At 45.3% G+C, this 18,976-nt stretch overlaps 1 protein-coding gene across 1 annotated transcript; it reads right to left on the reverse strand.

The window, feature by feature from the left end:
- Positions 1–8,698: 8,698 nt before the first annotated feature.
- Positions 8,699–9,226, reverse strand: LOC133898600 (uncharacterized). Its single transcript, XM_062339298.1, has one exon. It carries the CDS (start codon positions 9,224–9,226, stop codon positions 8,699–8,701), a length of 528 nt encoding a protein of 175 aa, XP_062195282.1.
- Positions 9,227–18,976: the final 9,750 nt, after the last annotated feature.

Below are 18,976 nucleotides of genomic sequence, written 5' to 3' on the forward strand. Positions count from 1 at the left end.
TGTCTCCTTTGACAAACTGATTGATTCTGTAATAACAATCCTCCTTATACATAGATGGGGCAAAGGAAAATGTGTTTACAGTGCTACATGGATTGTTGTCATTACATGTGGAGGAGAAGATTGATTGCTGACATGATTCTATGTTTAGCCATGTGTTGGTATAGGATTAATATCAGAAAAAGGAAAAGAAGAGTTATCACATATGGTCCAATGCTAGATCGTGATGTTGAAAGAATCACACACCTAAATCTTTTATATTACCTAAATCGTTTATATTATGGAGCCGAGGCTATGGGGGTGACAGTTGATCAAGTGGATCATCACTATAGGTACTTCAAAGAAAATTAGAAGATTGTTGCAGTAGTTTTGAGCAAGAGTGGAAATTATTTTGACCATACTAGATGCTTATTGACTATTCAGAATCTAAAAAAAGCCTCTGTCAATGTATGTATACTATATTTTCTTTTTCTAAAAGCTATTGATGCAATGCATATAGCAACCTAACCCCTGTTTGCATAACATGCAGGATATGGCAAGGTGCTTGCTGCCTAAACCAATCAAATTTTTTGATGAGATGCAGGAGCTATTCTCAGCTTGTAGTGCTGATGGTTCTTTGGCTATGGACCATCAAACATGCATGGATGATCCTGAAGACCTTAGGGAGGATTCTGACACTTTGCAAACTCCAACTCGTCATGCAACTGTTGACAATAGCTCTTCTAACACTAGTCGAGTTAGTAAGAAGCGTCCAAGGGGCAGCAAGTCACCCACTAGGAAGCCACCAAAGGCCAAGAGTCATTTTGCAGAGTCCACTCAAGAAATTAATGCTACAACGAGATCACTTCAGGAAACACTTGTTGCCACTTCTCCTCCCCAAATGCCACAGCTTGGTGACCCTCATGCTACTTTGTGGAACATGTTAGAGATAATTCCAATGACCCCTGACCAAAAGGTGATTGCTGGTGAGCACCTATCTTCCAAGGAGAAGAAAGGCACACATTGTTGGCTATGCAATGCAAGTGATGATACTCTGAATGCCTGGGTATTTAAATTCTTATGAAACAATGATAGTATCAACCTCTGAATTTCCATGGTTGTTGGGTTATTATTTTGGGTGTGTAGAAACTAGTAACCCTATACTTATGCAGCAATGCTAGTAACCTCTAAAGTCTAGTAGTTGTGGAGTCATCTTTTTGTGTAATTAGAATCTGATGACCTGTGAACGTAGCTAGCTAGTGCCTTTTGGCTGGTGAACTTACGATCATCTGTCTGCAAGATGTAATTTGTGAACAATCAGAACTTGTTGCCCAGTTTGTTCGAGTGTTGAGGCTTGAAACCACATGGACAAACGTTTAGGAGATCTAATGCTCGGTCCTTCTAAACTTCCTCTGCCAATAGAAGTGTGAATCATGACAAATTTCGTTAGAGGAAAATAACATTGGTTGAATTACGCATCTCTTTATAGTATCACAAGACCTCAGGAAAGGAGGCATGCTGTCCAATATATTATGAAATTGTAAGAGAAGTTACCACACAAGCACATGCGATGTAAGAATTTGTAACTACGCAAGCACACATATTGTAAGAGCAATTACCATAAAGTACACGGGTTGTAAGAATTTGTAAGAGCAGTTACCACATAAGCACATACGTAATAAGAGTAGTTACCACACAAGTACACATTTTGTAAGAATTTGTAAAAGCAATTATCACACAAGCACACGTGTTATAAAAGAAGTTACCACACAAGCACACGTATTATAAGAGCAGTTACCACACAAGCATATACGTTGTAAAAGCAGTTACCATATAAGCACGTGCGTTGTAAGAATTTGTAAGAACATTTATCACATAAGCACACGCATTGTAAGATCAGTTACCACACAATCAATGGCAAGAGAAGGTATCCTCACCACTCTACTTTGTTTGAGTGATTATACCCACTGTTGGCTGCAAACCAAACACTACCAAAAACTTTTGCCAAATATTTGTGATAGCAATCCAAACAGGTGCCACGAAATATTTGCCACGACTAACCTGTGGCATGGCTACAAACCAAACACTCCCATTTTACCACAAAGTTAGTCAAGCCACAAGTGCAACTAATGCTTAATGTTATACATGGCAAATTTAATGACCAACCAAATAGAACCTCAATCACTAGCACCGTCGACTAAATTTTTTTCAGTTATTTTGAGAAATAGACATGCATACCCTTCACTAAATTGATTTTGGCCAACTCCCTATACTACTGCAAAAGGCATAAGAGTGCTGGTTTTTCAACCGACACTCTTTACTAGGCATTAATAATCACTGACTATCAGTGTCAGGTCTGGAACTAACACTGAAAGTTCTTTTCAGTGCTGGTTCATACCTCTAACCGGCACTAAAATAGGTTTCCGAGCTAAAAAAATAAACGAGCCAGCTTTTTTGAGTCGGCTCGGCTGCCGCTCCTGTCGCCGCCACCGTCGTCATGCTCCTACCGCCGCCAGTATCGCATCATGCTCAAATCGACTCATCTCATCCATCCCATTCATGTTATTTTGAACATTTCAGTATTGATCTCATGCATCTCAACTCAAGAACATTTCATTGTCAGTGCGTGAACTGGATGACGCATACATGCAGTACTCATCGCATCTTATCTCAACTCAAGAACACAATAAAAGAACAAATCAACTAGATGAATCTCATGCATGCAGGACAAGGAAGGTGTTGGGGTCATCGCCGTGCCTGTGGAGCTCCAGCCTCCGCACATGGGACCTCCGAGAGGTGGTGGCGACCCACTAGAGCCCACACCGACCGCCGTGGCCAGGGCTGCAGTCGCGCCCGGCGTAGTGGACGCTAAGGAGGAACCTTAGCATGGCGATATGGTCGACGGTGGACGCCCATGTCCTGTGCCACGAACCTCAGCATGGTGGACGCCCGGCGTGGCCTTGACCTCTGGCCTCCGCGCCCGGTGCTCAACAGGGCCCTCCACCATGTGGTCGACGGCCGCCTCCGCGCCCGATCCCACTGCTCCCAAGCCAGATCCCGTCGCCCTCGAGTCAGATCCCGCCCCCCACGAGCCGGATCCTGCTGCCTCACATGATGACCGATGATGAGGGATGGGGAAGGGAGGAGGCGAGTGGGGAGGGGCTGTCGGTGGGAGGGAGAAGAAGATGGAAAGGGGAGGAGACCAGTGGTGGGATGAAGTATGAGAAAGAGAGGAGAGATTGAGACCTGAGAGGGGAAGTGGGGGGAGAGAGAGAGAGAGAGAGAGAGAGAGGAGAGTTCGAGAGACTCTCGGACTTGAGCTGAGAAAAATATCTGGATGAGCTGGATTTGATCGAGCCAAAATTAGATTGAAACAAAATTTTGAATCCACATAGTGCGGGTTGTGACTAGAACTAGCACTGATAATTAGAGCCGGACGTTTGATCAAGCTAAAATTAGAATGGATCAAAATTTCGAGTCCAATAAACTATCAGTGCCAGTTATCACTAGAACCGATGCTAAAAGATCGTATTAGTGCCGGTTCGAACAACCGACACTGATACAGACTTTCAGTGCTAGTTTTTAACGGCTCCATCACTATTCGGATATGGGATGTTAAGAATTGATATTGATACATCTTTAGTGATGATTTATATATAACTGATACCGATGTACCATTATTTTTAATAAGTTTTGTATTATGAACAACTGCTTCCCGTGGACGACCTACCTAGCTCGCTCGCTAGGGCATACTGCCGTGCCTGGTGTATACCTCCATTACTGCTTAACCCTGGTCTAGCCTAGCTAGCGCGAAGCCCATTTATATGCACTTGCCAACGATAGGCAGATGGAAGATGCACATCCTATTACCCGGAGGCAGCACCGGTTTCCACAGCGGAAACTAGGCGTCCATCTCCAAAGGCTACCGCTGCAGGTTCGTAGGTGAGAAGCAGCTATAGTATACTACTCCTCGGAGAGTACAGCAAGCAAGTGATCGTCCCCGGCCCTGATTGAGGAAAAGCGACACGCAATCTCACGCGAGATTGTTCGGATGCGAGGAAAAGCATATTAGTACTACCTGTTTGGATAGATTTAAAAACAGTTTTTTTAAAGTCCGACATTATTTTAACAGTTGATTTTTGTCTTAGTTTATGTTGATTTTTAGCTAGCTGAGTAGTGATTATAGCCGAGAGGAACAAAAACTGAGAAACAGGTTAAAATAAATTTTTCTGATTTTTAATGTGCTAAGAATCTAAAAATTTATTATAAAAATTAATAACTAAAATTCAATTACCAGAGCCACTTTTCTGACTAAACTGAAACTCCAAAACCGTAGCCTATTTAAACGGGCCTACGTAACATCTATCTGTGCGTGCGTGCGTGCAAGACGACGTGACGCCGAGGGAGACGCCATTGCCGTCCTGTCCGGCTCCTTCTCTTTGCATATCTTTTCATATTCTTATATATATATACAACGTAGTATCTATATATATATGTAGCTCAAGGGCCGAGCTAGAGTAAGATTTGACAGGAGTAGCTATGGCCAGCCAGCAATATATACTACGTAGTAGCTCAAGGGCCGAGCTAGAGTAAGATTTGACAGGAGTACGTGACTAGCTAGTAGCTAGGCTGGTGCATGAGAAGGCATTGTCAAGGACCTAACGTCGATCGCTAAATAAGGACCTGTACACCGAGATGACGTTAGCTAAAAAGAAGTCATATACTCCCTCCGTCCAATTCTCTAAGGCGTATTCCCCTTCGTCGCCTGTACCAAGACGCCGCGCGCGAATACGCGCGAGGACAATTCTGCCCTCATTTAAATACGCGCAGTTCCCTTGCTAGCACGCGCTCGCTGAGCCAGGACCCCTCGCTCGCCGAGCCACGACGCCTCGCTCCCTGCATGCGTATAGCTCGCTCCCTGCGCGCGCGTTTGCTTGCATGCTCGCTCAAATTTAGCCCGCATCCCGTTTTGCATGCGTCGCGCGTCCGCATGTTTACCTCGCTCCCTGCGCGCGCGTCCCGTTTTGCATGCATCGAGCGTTTGCAAATACAGCTAGCTCCCTGCGCGCGCGTCCCGTTTTGCATGCGTCGCGCGTTTGCAAATATAGCTAGCTCCCTGCGCACGCGTCCCGTTTTGCATGCATCTTGCGTTTGCAAATATAGCTAGCTCCCTGCGTCGTCGCCGCTCCCATCCTCGGAGTCCGGCACCATCATGTTGTAGCCCACCGCCGTCATCCTATCCTCATCCACTGCGACATCCACGCCCAGCGAGCTCCGGCGAGCTCCGCGTTCGTGCCCGACCAGCGAGCTTCGCGCCTTCCCGACGAGCTTTGTGCCCGGCGCGAGAACAACATCCATACCGGCCTCGTCGCCGCTCCCATCCTCGGAGTCCGGCACCATCATGTTGTAGCCCACCGCCGTCATCCTATCCTCATCCACTGCGACATCCACGCCCAGCGAGCTCCGGCGAGCTCCGCGTTCGTGCCCGACCAGCGAGCTTCGCGCCTTCCTAACGAGCTCTGTGCCCGGCGCGAGAACGTCGTCCATGCTGGCCTCGTCGCTGCTTCCATCCTCCGGCAACCAGCGAGCTCCGCGCCCGTTCCTGCCCGGCGAGCTCCGTGCCCTCCCGGTGAGCTCCATGCGGCTTGCTATGTGTTTGTTCGAGGAGGGAGAAGGAAGGATGCAAAATACTCCCTCCGTCCAATTCTCTAAGTGTCTGTTTATTTTCCACAGCTGTTGCATTCAATGAGGAAGGCGCATTCAATAAGGGGTACGACGGGAAGGAAATGGAGAGGCGCCTTGTCGTTCTGGACAAATCGAAAAAAAAGATACGCCTTAGAGAATTGGACGGAGGGAGTAATATTTTATTTAATACGGAGGAAAGAGAAATACAATAAAAAATATTATCTATTAATTAATAGATGTTCTAAAACATTAGATAACTACTCTTATAAATAGTATTTTTTCTATTGTATAGATGATATCTGTTATTTGTGATCTTAATTTTTCACGTGTTATTTAATAATTAGATATCATTTAAATTACTTACAATTCACACAATAATTTATTTATTATATTATATATATAAATGATATAAAATAGTATTAAAGATACCACGGCATATGTTCAATACAGTTCCCCTATAGTCAGTAGAGCTGCCACCAAGACGACGCATGCATGCGATGCGACCTAAAAAAAGAGGGCTGGAAAGGCCGTCGCGTCACCCCGGAACTGCCATGCATGTCGTGTAGGAGATGGATCCATGCATGCGTGCATGCATGCTCATCGGCACATGTATCCAGTGCCTCACTGCACACCCATACATTAAGCCATCGGCGGTACTCTTTTTTTTTTTTTTTTTGCAAGGGCGGTACTCTTGTTATACCTGCACGCTGCAGACTAAGATTTCGTGTAGATTCTTTTAATAGATACTCCAATCATTTTAAGTAGAAAACTACTCAATGGGGTTTACAAGAAGGCGGATGCAATGAATGTAAGATATTAGCTACCGATAAGCCTTATATACAGGATTAGAGATGAAAACGGTGGGAGAAATCTCGTTCTGTTTTCTATTTTTTTTTCTGACCGTTTTTGTATTTTTTGATTAAAACAGGAAACTTAATACGAAAATGGGGCCGAAAAAGGTTTAACACTTTTCTCGACCATTTTTTTAAATCCCGTTTTTATTTGGAAAATTACTGTAGGATTCCCATATTAGCCCACTGCACACTGAATACAAAAATCAGCCCAGTAGCCAATTGACCATACGTGAGGCTGTGATTTGACCACCCTAAATCCCTAGCCATCCTAAGAGGACTTCTGTGGCGCCGCCACTGGCTTCCTCGCCGTGACTCCGCCACTGGCTTCCTCGTCGTGACTCCGCCCACGCCGTCCTTGCTGCCCTGCCCTGTGCACCGCCACAGCAGGCCTCGACGTCCTCGTGGCCCATGGCCTATGGACCACCCCCAGAGTCCTCACCGCCCTTGACTCTTGCGCGCCGCCCCCGACGGTGAGAAGCTCTATGTTCGGCGTGGACACGATATGCATGCACGCATACGGTCACACATGCCTCCCCTACTTTGTACTGCACGCAGGACGCAGCTCGTCCCCTTCTCATTGGCACTTAGCTGTTTAACCGTACTCCACCAAACTCGCCCTCACTGACTCATAGCACACCCACCGTTGCGTCGTGCTCCTCCTCCTCCTCCTGAGTCCTAAACTACTCACTAGCTCAGCCTCAGCTAAGCTCACCTGTAAAGAGTTGTAGTGGTGGTTGCCGGAGAGAGTAGGGAGCAGTGTTCAAATTTTAATTGCTCTTTGTATAATCAAATTTGAAGTGTTGTGTTGGGGTGATCCTTGATAATAAATCTAAGGTATACCAAATGACGGACGTGTTGATCTACGTTTATTACGGGTGGGTATCAAATGAACTTAAGAACACAAAGATTTATCGAGGTTCATGACTCCTATGGGATAATAGTCCTATATCTTGTGTATTTTCTTATGAATTGGATGAACTTGTTATATAATGTATCACATGTCTCTTCTTGAACCCTCCTCCTCTTTTTATATAGTAGGGAAAAGAGAAATAATTATACTAATAGATAATGCCAAACGCCACAACAAACCTACCTTTGACGAAGGCGACTACCCCTAACCCATCATGACGCTAGAATATATACAAACAGATCAAGATCGTCTAGTCGAGGAGCAGTTAGTACAGGAGGGGAAGAGAGGTACCTTTTGAGATCTTGGAAGGCCGCATCAGCTTCTGGTGTCCACAAGAAGTGGTAGCTTTTCTTCAGAAGCTTGAAGAGCAGTAGCCCCTTCTCTCCCATCCTTGAGATGAACCTGCTCAAAGTTGTCACGCACCCAGTTAGTTTCTGAATCTCCTTTAACCTAGTCGAGGATCCCATCTAGTCGATGTCTCTGATCTTGTTAGGGTTTGCTTCTATTCTCCGACTAGACATGAGGAACTTTCCTGATGGGACTCCGAATGTGCATTTCTTCGGGTTCAGTTTCATGCGGTACTTCCGAAGGTTGTCGAATATTTCATGGAGGTTCGCAATCAGATTGTCCTTGGTCCTGCTTTTCATGACCACATCGTCAACATACGCATCGACATTTCTACTGAGTTGTGATCGAAGGATGAGCTGAATACATCGCTGGTAAGTGGCACCGACGCTCTTCAAACCAAAAGGTATTTTTACATATCAAAAGACCCGAAGGGCGTAAAAAAAGCACTTTTCTCCTCATCTACCCTATTCATGCTAATCTAATGGTACCCTAAACGGGCATCTAAGAAACTTAGCAGATCGCTACCGGTAGTCGAGTCCGCAAGCTCGTCGATCCGGAGCAGAGGGAACAAATCCTTAGGGAATGCCTTGTTGAGGTCGGTAAAATCGATGCACATCATCCACTTACCATTAGGTTTCCATATCATGACTGGGTTAGCCAACCACTCCGGGTACTGCATCTCTCAGATGAAGCCTGCTTCTAGGAGCTTGTCCACCTCCTCACGAAGTGCTTCCTTTCGGTCGGGTGTGAACTAACACGCTTTTTGTTTTACTAGTCGCACGTCAAGTCACACTGACAACTTATGCTCGATCACGTCCCTAGGGATCCTGGGCATATCAGACATAATCCAAGAAAAGACATCCACATTTTTCAGGAGGAAAGTGATGAGCGCGAGTTCCAATTTAGGGTCCAAGCCAGCCCCTATCTAGACCGTCCTGGATGGGTCGACGTCATTTAGGAATACTGCCTTGAGCCGATCATCGAGATTGGTGATGACTTGGACCTTCACTAGGTGACCCCTGAGTTCAATGTTCTCGGGCTGTGACCTGGAAGTCAGCTCGACCATGCCGAGGCTCCTCTTGTTGCAGTGTAGGGCCATCTTTGGATTGCCCAAAATAGTGATGGCTCCTTTGGGACCAGGGATCTTGATCGCCTGGTATGCATAGTAGGCTATGACCATAAACTGGGTCATCGTTGATCGCCCTAGGACTGCGTTGTAAGTAGTCTCGAAGTCCGCCACATCAAACAGGACTTTCTCAGTCTCGAAGTTGTTCGGCAAACCAAAGGTTATGGGCAGCTTGATCTGCCTCGATGGCTTAGCTGAGGAGTCAATGGTGTTCCCGAAGAAGGAAGGAGATGGTTTCAACTCACTCCTCAAAATCTGCAGGCCATCTAGTGGTTCAACGAAGAGGAGGTTGATGGAGCTCCCTCCATCGACCAGTATGTGCTCCATTCGGATGTTGTGCACCGTGGGCTCGACCAAGATGGGGTAGCATTCCTATTAGAGGAATACGTCGTGGCACCCCCAAAGATATGGTGAACCATATGCTCAGGTTTGCGACCCCCAAGCTCCTTATCGATGATGCCTCGCATGACCTTGCATTCGGTTAGGTTGTGTGCATCGGTACGGTGGATCGGATAGTAGCCTCTGCCCTTCTTTCCTCCTTCTTCTCGAAGCATCGACATGGTTGGCTGGTGTGTGCAACTACCATGACATCGGGTGGCCTGGCCTTACAGTTGTTCTTCTTCTTCTCCTTCCGTCCAGCCCCCTTGGAAGAGGTGGGCTGGTCATAGGTTGGCTACAGCTTCACACCGATCTGGCACTCTCAGGCCTCGGCAGCCTGTGCGAACTTGTCTGCAAGCTCGAAGAGCGCGGTGGTGCTCTAGATTTCCTTGGTGGCCAGCTTTTTAATCATCTTCTGGTCTTTGACCCCCCCCCCCTCTGGAACTCTATGACCACGGACTCTCCCCTGATCTTTGGAATGGTATTCTGGCATTAGGTGAAATATAGGATGTAGTCTCACAACGACTAGCCATGTCACTGCTTGACCTAGTATAGGTCATCTTTGACCCCGAGTCGAGCATATGTTCCTTGGAAGTTAGCGACAAATTGGTCGCATAAGTATTCCTAGGAATGAATCGACTTGCGGGGGAGGTTCATGAGCCATGACTGAGGCAAACCGGTCAGGGAAATCAAAAAATAGTTCACCATGACCTTCTCATCACCTCCCGCAGCCCACACCTTGGTGGTTTAGATCTGCAGGAACTCCTCCGGGTTGATTAAGTCGTCATATTTTTTAGTTATGATCGGCCGAAACTTGTCCGGTCAGCTCACCTCTTGTAGCCGGGCGGAGAAAGTGTTACACTCCGTCTCGTAATGGGGAGTCACTCGCCGATGGGCTGCTTCAGGCGACCAAGGAGAGAGTCGATGGTCTCATGGCCCTAGTGAGGGGACAGAGGAGTTCGGTGTCCCCCTGCGAGAGGAAGGCAAGTGGCAGAGCCGCTTGCCCTTTTCCTGCTCTTGCCAGGCATGATCCTCCTATTTTTGGGTGGCCCTCTAGCCCCAGATTACATCGCGGACACCCCGATGGTGAAGCGAGTAGCGCAGTTCTGCGGGTGGACTATTCTGACATGGTGGGGGTCTCCTCGTACTCCTTGTTACTGAGACAGACGGGTTCCCTCCAGCCGCGGTGTCCATTGCGAACCCTGCTGACCACCACCTCGACCACTCCTTGTGGTGGATGGGGTGGCGGCTACCATGGTCTGGCGCTGGACGGTCTCTACCAAGAGGACGAGATCACATAGCCATTACGCTACTGGTGAACTATCCGGTACTACCACCGGTGGGTGGCTAAAAAATACTCGCGTAGTCTGTAGGTTCTATGCTGGAGTCATAGCCTCATAGTCGAGCCGCTGACCATGGAGCAGTGAGACATCATGAGGGGGGAGCCCCTGGCGCTCGTGTTCCGCATGCGGCGCGACGGTTGAAGACGCTGCCGCCAAGGTCTCAACCTCGGATGGGCGCCTCTTTGGGTTGGGCTGTAGTTGCTGGGGCAATATAGGACCACCTCCATGCTTGACGTCGGGCTAGTTTCCCTCTTGGCCAACGACATGGGGCCTCACCTCCAGTTGCCGCGACACAAGCATCTCTGCTACCCCCGGTTGCATAGTCCGTCATGCAAACTTAACATTCGGTTTCAAAATCCTCTGACTCTGTCTTGGTGTCCTATACTTGGAGCACACTAGGCTCATCTGGGTCGTACCTCATGTCAAAAACCTCGTGACGGCGGGGGTCCTCGAACTGGGACTCTGCAGCCGTCATTGATTCAGACATGGGTAGCCTAGCCATATTCTTCAAATCTGAAGAAAACGCGAAAACACGCCCCTACCTGGCGCGCCAACTATCGGGGGTGATCCCTGATAATGAATCCGGGGGTATACTGGACGACGGGCGCGTTGATTTATATTTCTTACGGGTGTGTATCGAAAGTACTCAAGAACACAAGGATTTATCCAGAATTAGACCTCCCGTGGGATAATAGCCCTACGTCATGTGTATTTTTTTATGAATTAAATGAACTTGTTACAGAATGTATCTCGTGTCTCTTCTTGAACCCTCCTCCTCCCTTTATATAGCAGGGAAAAGAGGAATATATACAAACAGACCGTACCAAACGCCGTGGCAGACCTACCCCTGATGAACCCAACTACCCCTAACCCATCATGACACTGGATAGGCATGCCCACTCTACTCTGATCCTCCTACACGTTCTTTCCCATCGCCGAACGTCGTCATGCTCATTGGCCTGGCCATCCTATAGCATTAAATGCTACGAGATGGGTCACTGCTCCAACACGCATGCCCACGACCTCGCTCGCCGAAAGGGAGTGCCTGGTGAAGGAAAACACTCAAGTGGATGACATTAAATGAGTCCTGATAGGTTAGGTGAATACCTACTCTGTGACCAACAAGAGCTAGTCGCATGGTTTCCATCTGCGACCATGAAGCTAGTCGCATGAGCCCTAACCTGGTTGTGCGATGAGTCCGTTATCTCAAAAATATCTACTGCCGACTGACATTTGATGGTATGGGGCCCGTCTTGTGAGGCACCCTTATCTATTAAACCGACATGCTAGTTCTGTTCTTTTTTTTCTTATGCATGCAGGGATTAGGTCTATATATACAGCTACTGTTATTCTTGAACGTTTGAATGCTATTTGTGACTCATATGTGTTTATGGGAACGGTTGAAAGCTATGTTATGCTAAAGTCCTTATTTTCTTGCTAAGTTTCTATATCAGGTCTGCTGGCTGCAACAATGGAAGTTCTCTGGTAGTGACGTCCAAAGGTATTGATATCTTTCTCATGTCATATTACATGAATGAGCTAGCTTTCATAGATGATAGATCTTGCTAGCTTGTGTTAGTGTACGTGAGACCAAATATTATGGCCACAGCAAGCTTTTTTAGGCAGAATTGTTAACAGAGAGATGGTTCTTTGGCGAATTCCCAAAATTTCATACGGGAATGAGCTTGAAAAGTAAACATGAACATAAAAAAAAGACTTAGTAAATTTAGGCAGGATTGAATTATTGGTTTAGTTATTTGATTCAATATATAGTTAATGTTCTCATATTGAATTATTGGTTCCCGACTGATACCGGCGTGTTTCCGTTTTGTGATGCCTGTTGTTCTCCTCCCCTCTAATCTCTTTTGTCATGTGGGCCCCTTCGTCATCCCAACCTCCCGCCTTGCTCCCGCTTGCCCACTTCGCTCGAAACTGCTGCATGACTCGGCCCCCATCACCTCAACTGCCCCTTCCTCCATAAAACCCCATCCCGACCCCGGGCTGGGCTTCTTTGTACCATACCGCGCCCAAAGCCCCAATTCCCATCGTGGTTCCCTCAACTGAGAGCTCCCGAGCCACCGCAGAACTTCACCGAGCCTCCCACGCCGTTGTCGTACAGCTCGAGCCTTCCCCAGCACCGTTCGAGTGCGCAACATCGTTCTTTGTCTGCATCTCGATGTCCTTGACCAGACATCGTTGAGCTTCATCCACCGCACGGAGCTCTAGCCACCGCCGAAGCCTCACCATTGAAGCTCAACAGCATCAGGACACCCTGAGTTGTCGTGACTCTGTCCAGGCCATCAAACAGACTCACCGTCAACCGTACACCATCCTCCGCCACTCGCCGTCGAAGCTCGGGTCACGCGATGAGGTTTCCTCTCTTCTTCTACCATGTGCCGTTGTTCGAGCTCGCTGCTGACACCACCCAACGCTAGTTATGAGGTAGACCCAGCTCCCGCCGTACGATTCTGCGTGTAGGGCCGAGATTAGATCAGGGGCATACCTCTTCGCTAGCTAATGAGATCGTGCCACATGTCCTCTTTAACCCAGTCAGCTTAAGATAGCCACATCAGCATGCCATGTGGACGTTTTTGTCCTACGTGGCAAGCCACATCACCCTCCTGAGCCACGTCAGCGTGCTAACATCATAATTAGGTTTTCTAAATAAACATAAATCTATTAATTCTTTAAATAGCTAATTTTTCATTTAGCCCCATAAACTTTTTTGTTTTCACAAAAAGACCATGTCAGCACTGTTTATTTTACATTTAGCCCCTTGAAGTTTTATTTATTGTATATAGGTCCCTAAACTTACAAATAAGCCTCTAGATTTTTCTATTTTTACCAAATAGCTCCTGCCTTTTTACAAAAAGACCCATGTAACTTCAATCCTTTATAACCTTTTGTTATAGCTCTATTTTAGATGATTCTTTCACTCTCATGATGTAGTAATGAGTACTTTCCGTTAGTAAGCTTTTTATATGCTACTGTTTGGTATGCTGCTCTTAGTGTTTCCTTTTTGTTGTTTGTTGGTAGTCCCCACGATTAGTTGATAATGTTTCAGAATAGTTCGAGGGACTTCAAGATCAAGATTTTGAGGATCACTAAGCAGCATCCAGGCAAGTGTCCTTGATTACATTGACTCTATTGTAGGAAAGTGTGTCTTTTACTTTTAGTTGCATGCTTGTCAAAATGAATCCCACTGTTATGGTTTACTAGATACTTCAATGATTATCCTTGTCACTTGTGTTGTAGTTTGGGTGTCGAGGGTAGACATGCTTAGTCATGCTATCGAGTCAGGTGGTTTAAATATTAATCTGATTAATTGTCTATGCAACATGAACTGGTTTGGGTAATCTTTTGTAGCAACATAGAACATAGGGATTCTGAGCAGGAGGTGGTATGATGATGGTGCGGGAATGCACAGGTTCAAGTATGCACTATGGGTTGGTGGTAGTACCTGGTTGGGATCTGATAGCAGTATCAACCAAAAATATATGTAGCCAAAGCCAACACAACAGTATCAGGCCATCCAAGCATCAAGTAATAGCACAGCCATGGCGCCTTAACAACAGCCCGAAGAATACAACAGTCAAGGCCTAACATTATGGTTACCAAATAGCACCTGACAACAGAGACAAGCCACAACACCAATTGGCAATACATCAAGTGCTGGTACTAGCAACAACATATATAACTGACAATAGAACAACCCACAAAACCATAAGTCTGTTCTGGCAATAGATGCACATCAACAAAACTTAAACGACCGGCAACAGGTAGAATGTTCCCAGATCAGCAAATGGGGGCAACTCATAGAAAGAAGCCCACACAACACATGCTAGAGACTAAGGACAACACACACACACCAATAGCCGGAACAAAAGCATAAAGAAGCACCAGACTTCCCTGGTGTAAATTATTGAAGTCCTTGTAAGGCCTTAAATAAGCTCCTAAACAATGGCATGAGAAGTTCAATAAAACTTTAACATCTGCAGGCTTTTCAGTCAATGAGGCAGATAAATATGTGAACTATCACCATGGTGGGGGTGAGGGAATTATATTATGCTTGTATGTTGATGACATACTGATATTTGGGACAAACCGTGACGTGGTTAATGGGGTCAAATCTTTCTTATATCAAAGCTTTGATATCAAAGATATGGGTGAGGCTGATGTAATCTTAAACATAAAGTTAATCAAAGGAGAGAATGAGATTACTCTTATATAATCTTATTATGTTGAGAAAGTCTTGAGCCGCTTTAGCTACTAGGATAGCAAGCCTTCTCCAACACCTTATGATCCCAGTATGATACTTCGAAAGAATAAGAAAAGTGGCAGAAACCAACTGAGACATTCTCAGATTATTAGATCACTCATGTACCTAGGTAGTGCTACACGGTCTGACGTTTCATTTGCTGTGAGCAAATTGAGTCGCTTTATTTCTAATCTGGGTGATGAACATTGGCGTGCGCTTGAGCGGGTCATATGCTATTTGCTTGGTACTATGAGGTATGGTCTTCACTATTCCGGGTACCCATCGGTACTGGAGGGTTATAGTGATTCAAATTAGATATCTGATGCTGATGAGATTTACGCCACAAGTGGATATGTATTCACTCTAGGTGGTGCTGTTGTGTCATGGAGGTCTTGCAAACAGACCATCTTAATGAGGTCAACTATGGAAGCAGAACTCACTGCATTAGATAAAGCCACTGTTGAGGTACAATGACTGCGTGAGTTGTTGATGGACTTACCTATGGTTGAGAAACCGGTATCGGCTATCCTTACGAACTGTGATAATCAGACGATTATTATCAAAGTAAACAGTTCTAAGGATAATGACAAGTCCTTAAGGTACGTAAAGAGATGATTGAACTCTGTTAGGAAATTAAGGAACACCGGAGTGATAACCTTGGATTATCATGAAGTGTGATAGATAATGCATCAAAGAAAATGAGTATGAGACCCATGTGAGTTATACCATAGTGGTAACCCAACCTATGTGATCGGAGATCCTATGAATTAGGACCTGAGAAGAACAACCTATTGATCTAACTGGAGGAGAGTACCTTCGTTATTTGACCCACTCAAGTGAGGATGCAATACTCTCAAAGATATGTAAGGCAGGTTGGCTATTGTCCTAATGTGTTCTATTGGCTTTGAGTAGCTAAGATGCATATCTACAAGGCATTCTTGAAAGAACACACCTATATGAGTCTGATTATTAATCGCGGTCTATGAGATTTGGTTGATCTCTAGTAAACTCGTGAATAGACCATGGAGTAGGACTTATATGCTCCACCCATGGGGTAGCGTGCAGATAGCCAAGTACCAGTTATGACTTTAAGTAAAACTTGTTTGCACAAACTTATAATTTAAGGCATAGTCCATTGTTTAAGTTGTGAATGAGTGTAGCTTGATGTTCTAGGTGGATGTTTAATTTAACAGCCTCCACTGAAACAATGGTATATCAAATAACAGTGGGAAACTGACAATTCTCAATGGGACTTTGAGATCTGGTGGGGGATTGTTAGAATTATTGGGACCGGCCTATGTAATAATTCCTAATAAATCTCAAAGGACCTATTGTAGAGAGGATGTCCATGTTGAGACCCACTCTCTAGTAGTACCATATTGCTAATAGAGGTAGAGGTGGGGGGTTTTCTCCATATATATATGCAAGGAACCCTACCTCATTAGGTGCATGTACAACATAGACTCATAATTGGGAGTAGCCCGAAAATTAGGAACACTCTCATTACGTGAGTCTATATAAGAGTTAGGGTTTTGCCTCTTTCTCTCTTGATTGTGTTGTCATTGTAGTGTATTCCATCCCGACGTCAGCGTGCACCGGCGAACGGCAGAACGGGTCTCTGAAACCCTCACTCTTGAGTTGCACTATGAGAGGGCGAATAAGGTTTTTATGAAGCACTCCTCGCAACTACTCAAGTTCTTCACCACGGCTCGTCTTCCTAGTCGCTTGGACGCTGCCCGCTGTCATTGTCAACAAACTCAGCGTGTCATCAGCATGATTGATCATACCATCAACACAGTGTAACCAGCATCTTCAGTAACCTCCACAACGCAGGACAATACGTAAAAAACATGTTACTTGTACTTTATCCCCTGCAATTCCTAATTTTGAGTATAGTAGATCTAGTCATATGTTGTGCTTTCGTACACATATCTAGATTATACTCTGATAATATAATCATATCAGTTTATCAGTTTCTGCTCATGAATTATTTATAGATTAAATTAAATCTAAATATGTCTTATTTTCTAACAGAATATCCGACTCCAGACAATTGGAGGAGTTTATTTCATTATGGATACGGATCCAGGAGATCAACCTTCAACTGGATACCGAAGACTCCATCAGATGGCGTTGGACTTCGAACAGGCAGTACACTGCCAAGTCTGCCTACCGAGCCAATTCAACCACTGCTTTGAGAAATATCGGAACAACTTGATTTGTAAAGCAAGGGTGGAAAATTAGTGCAATTTTTTTGCTTGGACCTTAATCCAAAACAAAGTGTTTACGGTGGACAACCTAGCAATAAGGAGCTGGCCTCATCAATCATCCTGCATCTTGTGCAATTGCCCGCAAAAAAAACGGCCTCCACCTCTGCATGCATTGCCCTTTTGATCAAAACGTGTGGGGCCAAGTTTTTGTCCTGGGACCAAATTACTGTCAGCCCAAACACCGAACCCCTTTGCTTCCAATGCATTGCGGAGTGGTGGAAAGCGGCGGCAAATACCATACCAAAAGATCAGCAACTGTCCTTAACGGGATAAACATCTACATCATGTGAAATGTTTTGAAAGAGCAGAATCGTGGACCTTTCAAAACGAGTTTAGAACGGCTGTAGAAAAATAGTCTTATTAAACTATGATTGTGATTTTTATGGTTAATAATAATATAGTCATTAGGACTAATATATCTTTAAGAATACATGTTAGTAGGTCTCATGATGCAATACATGAAGAAGATATCGAAGCCAGGACAAAGTTTGGACTGAAGTAGACAAGTCCTAAGAAAAATGGCTGCACCAGATGATCCGGTGCTCAGAACTTTGTACACACCGGAGTATTCTTGTCGGGTCTGTTATATTCATCGGATGGTCCGATGCTCAAAACGCTATACACACCGGAGTATTTTCACTCAGAAAAGGAAAATAAAGACTTTGCCGGATGGTCAGGTGATCAGAGTACTGCACATCATATGCCTACACTGGAGCATTTAACTGAAGCTGTGCAAATGAGGGAAAAAAATATTTCAACTCACCAGATGATCCGGTGATAAAAAAGTTAACACACCAGAGAGTTTTCCAGCAAGATGTCAAAGCATCAGTAGAAGATGAAGATCAACACACCGGAAAGTCCGGTGATCAGAGGGTCTACACAACACACTAATTGCACCGAGAAGAAGTGGCTCGGCTTAGCGCAAGACAATACACTGAATAGTCTAGTGATGGAAGTGAAGGATACACTGGATAGTCCAGTGTTCAGAAGAAGTTTGAGTTGAGTTCCAACGGCTAGTATCCACTGATGTACACATCGAATGGTCTGGTGCTTATACTACTGTTGTTATCGGACCATCAGATGTTCATAGTAAAGTTGAACCATTGGAGCAACGACTAGTTGGCGGGTTTGAGGCTATAAATACCCATCCACTTGGTCATTTGAAGATGCTATAGTCCAAAGAAACCCATATACACTTGAGAAGACATCTAAGCCACCAAAGTACTTAAAGTGAGCATCCAAGATGATTAAACACAAGATTAATGAGTGATTAGTGCTTATAGGCCTAAGTGGAAGAGTTGCTAGGTGTTCCTGCCTGGAGAGTGGATCAAGGAGTTGTGATCCAACCATGTACCAAGAGGTATGTTGGCGCCTTGGAGTCTTGGTGACTCGTCTGTAACTTCTTGACACTCCGACTTTGTGTGGAGCGGTGGCAAGAAGATTGTGCAAGGACATTGAGGCCCTTGTCTTTGTGACTAAATCTCTGAAGTGCAGATGTCGTACAAGTGACCAAAGGAGAGGTTAGTAGTGAGACCTTGCCTTGATGGCTTGATGACTCATAGTGCTTGTGGCCTTATCTTGGTGACTTTGTAGCTTAAGAACTGTGACCGGAAGAGACTTGGCGACCGGGAGCATATCTTTTATGGAGCTCCAACATAGACTTGGGGTGGCTTGTGTGCCACCGATACTACGGGATAAAAATCTCTTATGCCAAATTTGTCTCCCTACCTTATTTACGTTTCTGTATTTATATATTTACAATTTACCTTGCTAGAGTAAGTTGCAATTCTCTTGAAAGGTAGAGTAGATACACTAGATAAATCTAGAA

The sequence above is a fragment of the Phragmites australis genome, chromosome 18, assembly GCF_958298935.1.
Source record: "Phragmites australis chromosome 18, lpPhrAust1.1, whole genome shotgun sequence".
NCBI classification, from domain to species: Eukaryota; Viridiplantae; Streptophyta; class Magnoliopsida; order Poales; family Poaceae; genus Phragmites; species Phragmites australis.

Coding starts and splice junctions, on each gene's coding strand:
- LOC133898600 (XM_062339298.1), bottom strand. CDS start 9,226: ATGGAGCACATACTGGTCGATGGAGGGAGCTCCATCAACCTCCTCTTC.